This window comes from Nanorana parkeri, unplaced genomic scaffold (genome assembly GCF_000935625.1).
Source record: "Nanorana parkeri isolate BGI_ZX_2015 unplaced genomic scaffold, ASM93562v1 scaffold629, whole genome shotgun sequence".
In the NCBI taxonomy this organism is placed as follows: domain Eukaryota; kingdom Metazoa; phylum Chordata; class Amphibia; order Anura; family Dicroglossidae; genus Nanorana; species Nanorana parkeri.
In genome coordinates, this window is record NW_017306897.1 from 681,265 (window position 1) to 690,279 (window position 9,015).

At 43.6% G+C, this 9,015-nt stretch overlaps 1 protein-coding gene across 1 annotated transcript in view; it reads right to left on the reverse strand.

The window, feature by feature from the left end:
* TG (thyroglobulin) overlaps window positions 1-9,015 on the reverse strand; it is a 197,196-nt gene that overhangs the window by 156,472 nt on the left and 31,709 nt on the right. The window contains exons 20-22 of the mRNA XM_018563072.1: window positions 5,777-5,933; window positions 3,487-3,702; window positions 1,035-1,184 (exon numbers count right to left, since the gene is read on the reverse strand). Of these exons, the coding sequence (XP_018418574.1) occupies window positions 1,035-1,184; window positions 3,487-3,702; window positions 5,777-5,933 (523 nt within the window). The remainder of the gene's footprint in view (window positions 1-1,034; window positions 1,185-3,486; window positions 3,703-5,776; window positions 5,934-9,015) is intronic.

The following is a 9,015-nucleotide window of genomic DNA, read 5'->3' on the forward strand; positions in this document are numbered from 1 at the left end:
ATATAGTATATATTTTGCCAAAACACTGTGCCTACTTTGTTCTTTTTTTTCTACTCCGGTTCTGCTTGAAGCTGAATGTACATGGAAGCACTATAAGCCGCCCATAGACAAACAAAATTCCTTCACTAACCACTAATGCCCAAAACCAAAAAACAGTTTGACAAAAGGTCATAATGAAGATTTTAATTATGTGTTCCCCCAAAACAGGAAATCTCATTATTCAGCATTGTTAAGCGGAGGGAGCTGGATGTGTCGCAGTCATTGCCATGACCACATCAGGGCCAACCCAAGATACATATGCAATACATATGCTCCATTTGGGTCTGTTTTGCAAACTTCGAGCATCTTGAAAGGATTTGGGATGTTAAATGGAATCGGCTTTCCACAATCAGATTAATCTTTGGTCTCATTAAAGAGAATCTGTAATTCTGTGAATTATACATGCTACTGATTCCAACACAGGTTAATATATATATATTTTTTTTTTTATTTACTTTTTACAGATTTTCTTTAAGTAATAGTTTAAGTATTTTTTTTTGCTATTTTTATAAACTCTTTATTTGAGTAAACTTTTTATACAAGGTACACCTACAACCCAAATTGCATTTAATATAAATTGGATCAGGGGAAGCCAGGGTATGCAGAGGTTTATAAAAGTATTTTTTTCTGTTAGCCTACGGTAGAGGGCTGGGTTGAGTAAGGGAAGGAAGACTGGATTATATCAATTTTCCAACATGGATCTGGAAGGTTCGATATTTTTGGTCTGTACTATGAAAAAAATTTAGAATTTTCGGTTAGGATTTTTGAATTGTACATTGTTGATCTTTAGCCTCTCTTTCTGCTACTACCACCACCACTACTACTGCTGCGGCTACCCCTAATACTACAACTACTACTGTTTGTGTGTTAAATGCTGATTTTTAGAGCTCTGTAACATCGGGCTAAGAAGAGAGGCAAAATAGAACATAACAGGGCCAATGTGGCTCCTAAATGTGACAGGTGGGGACGTGATACTATAATGTGATTACACTCACAATGGTTCTGTTTATAAGCTCCGGTGTAGCCAGTGGTGGTGCCCAGAGGACATTTTAGGCACTGGCTGCTCCCCGACTTCTCCTGGTAGTAGCCATGTGGACAAGGCACACACTCCCCAGCTTCAGAATAACTTCCCGCTGGACAAATAACTGCAAAGGAAAAGAGTAGATCACATTAGACTTTTACCTACCGGTTGTTGACCATAGGTGATATGACACAGACTACAGGTATCCATTGGGATATTTAATCTAATAAAGCAGTCAATAAGTGGCTTGTGGTAGGCTTTCTTTCTTGGAAAAGCCCAGCATGGTCTTTAAACACTTTATGGAATAATCTTGTTTAAGATTGGTGAATTTTTTAAAAATAAAAAATAGATAAAAACATTCATTTATAAACATTTGGGGAAAAAATCAAATGTAATTGAATAAAATTATTATACATTCTGATTAAGCTCTCACTAGATGCAAAACGACAACTGCTTACCATTCTCAGCCATTATCAAGAATGGACCATGCCATTTAAATGCCTGTGTCAGTTCTAGTGTTCCTTCTGAGGTAAGGCAGCGCATCTGATGAAGCTGATTATTTCTTTCCCCCATCCCCTTGGCACTGACATCAATCAGCTAGGCTGATAGGGCCAACCTTGCAAGCTTATGGAGAATATGTGCTGCCCAAGGCTTGATGGATCACACCTGCATGTCTATGGCTATTCAAATGTTTACATAATTTTAACAAGCAGTTAATATGCTTTAACAATAAGCCCTCACTGACTGCTGTAGTTATGACTACTTTGGACCAATTCATCCTCAAAGTACACAATGCAAGCTTTCAAGTTCTTAGCACTCTGCACTCTCATGTTCCTGTGTACCTGCTCTGTGTTTTCATTAGGGATTAGAAGACTGGCAGGTTGCCAAGTCACTGCTGGGAGGGGGTACATTTTCTACAGAGAGAACCTGAAATTTGAGAAAACATTGATTCATAATGGCTGCAGCTGCAGAAATCAGTGTGGGTATATCCCATCTCGTGTTCCTGTGCACCTGCACTATGTTTCCATTAGAGATTAGAAGACTGGCAAGTTGCCAAATCACTGCAGTGAGGAGGTAGATGATCTAGAAAGAGAACCTGCATTTTGAGGATTAATTGATGCACAATGCCTGCAGCTGCAGAAGTCAGTGAAGGTATAGTGAAGCCAGTGAAGGTATATACCATCTCCAAGATATATCCCATCTCGTGTTCCTGTGCACCTGCTCTGTGTTTACATTAGGGATTAGAAGACTGGCAGGTTGCTGGGAGTCACTGCTGGGAGGGGGAGCTGACCTACAGAGAGAACATGAAAATTGAGGATCAATTGATCCACAATGGTGACCAAGGTAGTTGCGCTAGGATATATGAAAAAATCAGAAACCAAAATACAGAAAAAATAGAAAAAGATATAATAATATCAAAAAATAATAATATCAAAAAATATGATCCAAATGATTATAATCCAGCTGCAGCAATATCTATCGAAGTGATCAATTGTGAACCAGTGTGCTGCGCTTGGTATTGTGATACGTGCTATATTTATACCACAAACGAAACCAATATAAGTGATCAAATCCTACTTGCAACTAAATGCAATCCAAAGGTGCATATGTGCATGAACGTTAATAAATACACGTGTCATATAAATATGGTGAAGGTACGAACACTTATATTGGTTTCGTTTGTGGTATAAATATAGCACGTATCACAATACCAAGCGCAGCACACTGGTTCACAATTGATCCACAATGCCTGCAGCTGCAGAAGTCAGTGAAGGTATATCCCAATATAACACAGTAATGGACACACCACTGTACAATGCAACCTCTTCTTTTTTTAGCCCATAAAAACAGGGCACCACAGGTGGCAAGATCTCTTACAGGCTTCAGACACAAACATACTTAAGTGCCTTTGTGCATGATGGTGCACAGCTGCTTAATTTCGCTCACTCCAGGTTTTTATCCGCAATACACTTGGCTCTGATTTAACGACTCAGGCTTAGAGTCTGAGTTATTTGAGGCTGCTGTCAAAGCCTTGATGAAAGGCTATTGTTTGGTTCCCGAATCGCATTGGATGTTTTCTGTTCCCTTTGTGATACCCGTGAATTCATAAAATACAGTTTTGAACTCTTGAGAGTTGATTGGCGCTCTTTTCTGATTTGACTAACTGTCATAAAAAGCTGACAGAAGGCTTTAGCCCTTCACTACTCTTTATGTTTGACATTTTCTGTTGTCACCAGGTCAGGAAGTAAGAGAAAGTCTCCATAACAGAGCCCCGGAGATCAGTACAAACCCAACAAGGGTTCTATTCCTTCCCTATTATACGCAAAACGAAAAAGGTTTTGGTTCGACACACTATACTTTAATGAAGAGGAATGTTTGACTTTGTATGAAGGCCCGTATCAATACACTAGCGAAATTGTACATACCGCATCCAGCAACATTCCCAATTTCGTCTGCCCCGGAATTCAGCAACTTCTGGAATCCTTTTCCACAGCCGAGTCTGACCTGTGTGGAGGAGTCTTTAGGGAGGAAATCAGACTTGTCTGCCACAAAGAGCTTGGAATCCAAATCCAGGGAATAGCTGCCAGATCCGATAAGTGATAACAGGCGTCCAACCACATTCTCCGTCGCCAGCGCATTTTCTGTGAAGGGAAAGAAAACTCATAAGTGGAAAAACAAAGGCATATGTAAAGATTATTTCTGGTAAGACGGACATGAATTGTATTCACTTTGCCTGTCTTGGGGCCATAAGGTGGATCTAACTTTGATTTTTTTCAATAGAATAAAAGAATGCCCATGTGGTAGACAATGTGGTGTGGTCACTTTGTTTGCCTGCGGAAGGAACCCGGTTGGGTTCTGAAATGGCGCCAAACATTGTGAGACCTTCTAAGATGTCAATAGAGGAGGTTTGACATTCTTGAACCTTGGAGTGGCAGTGATCTCTTCGTTCTTTTACGCATGTGGTAGACAATGCGCAAAAACAAGCAGCTTCTAAACTCTCTTCCTCCAGTGATAGTGACTTTGTCTAGACTGGGATGATGTCATCAGCCTGCTGCAGGTGGAAGCCTTTTCCCATTCTCCTCTCCCCCAGTGATCAGACTGTAGCATTGTAACGTTTTAGCGAGTCACAAGGTGAGAGGCCGCAGCAGGGGGCTAATCTGTGTCAGACATGTGATGTTGAGTCCCGCCGCACTCCTGACCAGTATTCCCCTAGTTGTATGGATGCTGAACAGTGGTGTAACCAGAGTTACGGTTGCTGGGGCAGAACAAAATTTCCCCCCCCCATTATATCAACCCCCATTCGACCTTAGCGAGCGGCCACATAACTTGCCTACTTCATTATGTTCAGCCACTAATTGTGTGCGCTGCCCGGCCGGCCAGCGCCTCCCCCATTTCTGTGCCCGGTTGCCCCCCCCCGCTTGTTAACCCACTGGTGCTGAAGTGATTCTGCGATTGGGAATGCATGCATCCAAGTAATGAAGTTTATGTCACCAGCACTCCAAAGTCTTCATCCAGAAAATGCCTTTATTGGCATTTAAGCATCATGTCAAACAAAATAAAGCAATGTTTTAGGGCAGTGCAGGTCCCTTCCTCAGGCAAAATAAGATGACAGGTGCAGTGACAAGAGCAAGTTACCTCTGTAATCCAATGAAGCTGATCAAGAGCAGTGACATGACCACTCTGAAACCGGAAGTGACGTAAAGCTTATCACTTACCGCTTCATTCAGCACAGGGGCTGAGCCGCCCTCTGTCCCATTCCAGGAGGGCCAGCAGAGCCTGGGATACATGGTGGAGGTAGTTCGGCTCTGGGGAGGGGGACACACAGTACCTTTGGTGACCCACGGAAGTGATCAGGAAGCTTTACAGCTTTACAGTGGAAAGCTGGCAGTCATCTTTACACGTGCAAATAAAGTCTGCTTACAGCGACCTGATGTCGCTGCCATATGGCATTGGGCAGGGGCAGTGAAATGGTTAAAGCTCAGCTCCAGACAAACAATTAAATATTAAAAACTATATATATATATATACACACACAGTATATACCCTTGACTCTGATTGGACAATCAATGTGTAGCAGCACGATGATAAGAATGTTTAAGTATGCTTGGGTTAGACAAAGTGTCCTGTCTTTCCCCCTCCCATTGTCAGTGCTGGGATTTATTATTTAGTAATGGCTTCAATCATTTTTCATTTTGTTACTTTTTTGTTTTGTTTGGAATCGTCTTTAATAAAGCTCACAATTAAAACCAGCTCGGGCCGGCTTCACAGTCACATGGCCCTCCACATCAACCCAGACATCTGCTGCTAAAATTTCCACCGCTGATTTGGTCTCTAAAGCGGAGGAATGTCACCAAATGTCAGATTTCTGTGTCACCAGGAAGGATGAAATCTGTAGAATCTGTCTATTTGGATGAAAGATTTATTTTCAATTCAGATTTATACATTCAGAGAATTAGGAGAACATTAAAAAAAACTGTTGCAATGCGCGATTTCCCAATCACAGGGCAACAAGGGGTTTTTTTGCATTAAGTTAAAAAAAAATCCTGTTGGGGCAAAGATTTTACTTTCAAAATTATATTATTATTTTTTTGTGGGGGAGGATGCCCTAATTTTTTGGCCGGACCTTGCTTTGTTTAGTGCAAGGTTTGCTCTTTTGAAGACTTGAAGACCGGGGCTTTGTCAGCATCTGCATCAGTCAAGTGTAATAAGACTCACCAATATCAAGTAAAGTAGGCAGAGAGGATTCTGGGATTTCTTGTGTCCGGACTGTCCAAGTCACATTGACTCCCATACGGCTTGTTGTCAAACACTCAACATAGACGGTGGAATTATCACATACGGGTATGGTACCCTGGCTTCCGAACGTGGTCACCTGTCCCAGAATGAGCAGACACAGAACATAGAGGCATCATTCAAATGATCAATGTCCAGAGATTTGAACAGAGAATTATGTTACTTCAAGACATAGTCCACCTTTAGGTAAGATAAAGGTGGGCTATGCCACCTTCTACTAAGTCCCTCTGTCTCAGTGGCACTAAACCAATTGGCCACCGAGGCAGAGGGACTTAGTAGAACATTCCATCGTCACAATTGTAGTCCAACCAGCAATTCTTCCAACCCCATACCAGAAGGTCTGTAGCTTCATGCAGACTTGGGGCTGAGGGTAAACAATGCAGTGGCCTCTGAATTGCCTCCACAACACACTAATCACAGTTGCAATGCTCTGCAGACCTCAATGCAAAAATATAGAAAATGCACATTTTGTATCAACATTGACCCATTTACAAAATTGTTGCAAAAGGCGGACTATGTCTTCTATTTTTCACATATATACTGTATGTGAATGTCATCACCGCGCTTTATATAAGCCAGCTAAGGCAGCCGAGTGAATAACAGAGCCAAAGTGAAAGGAGCCAAACCACGTTCAGCTATTCACTTCAGCTGAGTACGACTGATTTCAGCTGTACATTGGATGGCTTTGACTCCTTCCGGTTCGACCGAACATGCTCAGCATGTTTGGCTGACCCGCAGTGAAGGACCTGTTCGACTCAGCCGATCCAACATCTGGATTGGCTGAGCCGAACGCATGGTAGATCACTGAGGACCAAACAGCAGTGGGTGAATAGTCAAATGCCGCCGAGCAATTATTCTGTTCGCTACCTCTGCATAAAAAAAAAAAAACATATGTTAATAAAAGAAAAAAAAATCCATACCTGATCCTGTAGGTCTGGTAGGAAATTTAGGAGGGACCCCAAGTTTTAAAAAAACAATTTTTAAAAGTGCGTTCCTTTTTTTTTACTCGTTTACATTTGCGGGGAGAACGGTCTGCTTTGACAGACTGTTCTCCCTGCTTCGTCCGTGTGTTCGGCTCAGCTTAGCCAAAGCATATGCGTTCGGCTTGGCTGAGCTGTTCAGTTTGATTCGGCTGCTCTACGGGCCATTGTGAACCGAAAGGCTCCAGCGGCTGAAGTGAGCCTGTGACGGACTCCCGTACTCAGGATGAGTATGTCCGCCGCTGTCTTCTTCCTTGCTGAGGAGATATTGGAACCCGCTGATCTGTAGCTCCCAGTTTCCCCAGTCACTAGCCAAGGCTTGAGTGTAGGTGAAACAAACTCTCCTTTATTGAGCAACTGCACAAACTTATATACAGCAAGTGATGAAATCAGAATATAATCCCATCACATCCACCCTCCCCTCCCAGCCCCTCCCAGACCATCGGTCTGCTCAACACCGCGAACTCCAGACAGCCATAGCAGGAGCCTGGCCAGAATGTAATTGTCCTGAGCTCCCTCAGAGAACAATGGGAGATAACGAGGGATGGTGCTGATGGTCTTTCCATAACCAGGTCACACAGCATAACGCACTCAAACATAACTCAACACCAATACACATTTAACTTATAAACTGATCACCATGTCGTCACATAGCTCCCCCAAGTTAAAAGATGGCAGACCCGGTGAGACCCTCTACGGGTCCACTTGGGGATGTCCATGATGTCAGTCACCCCTACAGCTCCACTTGGCGAGATAGTCCATTGGCATTCTGTTTCCCAGGCCGGTATTGGATTGTGAAATTGGACGTCTGTGGGGCCAGGCTCCTCCGCAACAGCCGTCCATTGGCCCCGGACACCCGGTTCAAACAAACAAGGGGGGTCTCCATAATACTAGGTCCATAGTCGCTGGGAAGGAGGCTGGCCGCCAACCCTCTCCAGGAGCCCAGGTCACGGTGGGTTCTGTGACATTTCTCCCCTCCCAAAGGTAGACTAATTAGGTCCCAGTCCCCCAACTGGTCTGGACCTGCGTTTTTCAGGCAGCATAAGTCCACATGTTCCATCCACAGGACGTTCTGCCTCTAGGGAGAGATGTCATCTGTGCCTTCCTGAAGAACATGCTGTCTCAGGAGAGTGATAAAGCCAGAATCTTCGGGACACCAAAGCCACATGCTGGTAGAGAGGCCGGCTTTCTTTTCTCCCATGAAGTTTGGAGCAGGCAACAGTGTGGGACATAGGCCAGTGGTACTCTGCCTGGGTGTCAGCACTTCTGCTGGGGAAACCACATCCTCAGTTCTGGCTTGCTGTTGGGGCGGGAGGACGGCTTTCTACCAGACCATCGGTCTGCTCAACACCACAGGTGTCCACCTGCTAACGAACTCCAGACAGCCATAGCAGGAGCCTGGCCAGAATGTAATTGTCCTGAGCTCCCTCAGAGAACAATGGGAGATAACGAGGGATGGTGCTGATGGTCTTTCCATAACCAGGTCACACAGCATAACGCACTCAAACATAACTCAACACCAATACACATTTAACTTATAAACTGATCACCATGTCGTCACAGAGCCGATGGATTAGCCGAAGCTGCGGCTATATCCTTCGGCTCTATAGTGAATAACCCCCTAATCTTAAGAATGTATGTGTTGAATAACCTAATGGAAAAAAAACAGTACATTAAGCGAGAAAAAGGTTTAAATCCATAAAAAAAAAATCATTACTTTCAAGTTACATTAACTCAAATTTGTCCACAATTAAAATGCATTACAGATTCTTAATTTTCATAATGCAAATGCAGAAGCCAGCCATTGAGATTTGGATAGAGTTGAAAGGGCTAACAATAGGTTTTTATTGATGTCTGATAGCCAATTAATCTCCCCACTTTTCCTGTCCTAGAGACATAACAGGAAGTGAAGAAAAAGCTCCCTAAAGTAAGGGGAAATCCCGAGTACTACAGCTGTCAATGGAACAGATTAATTAAAGGATAGGTATAATAATAATAATAATTAAGGGCACTTATCCTTTTTGCCCCTACCCCTGACCAGTGGCGGAACTACCGCCGGTGCATGCGCACCAGGGCCTCAGCCTGGGGGCCTGGTGCGTCCGTTCCGCCAGTCAGCGCTGGAGGATCGGAGCGGGGAATCCAGTCCCTCCCCTGTCACGGCTCTCTGCCGTGACAGGATCG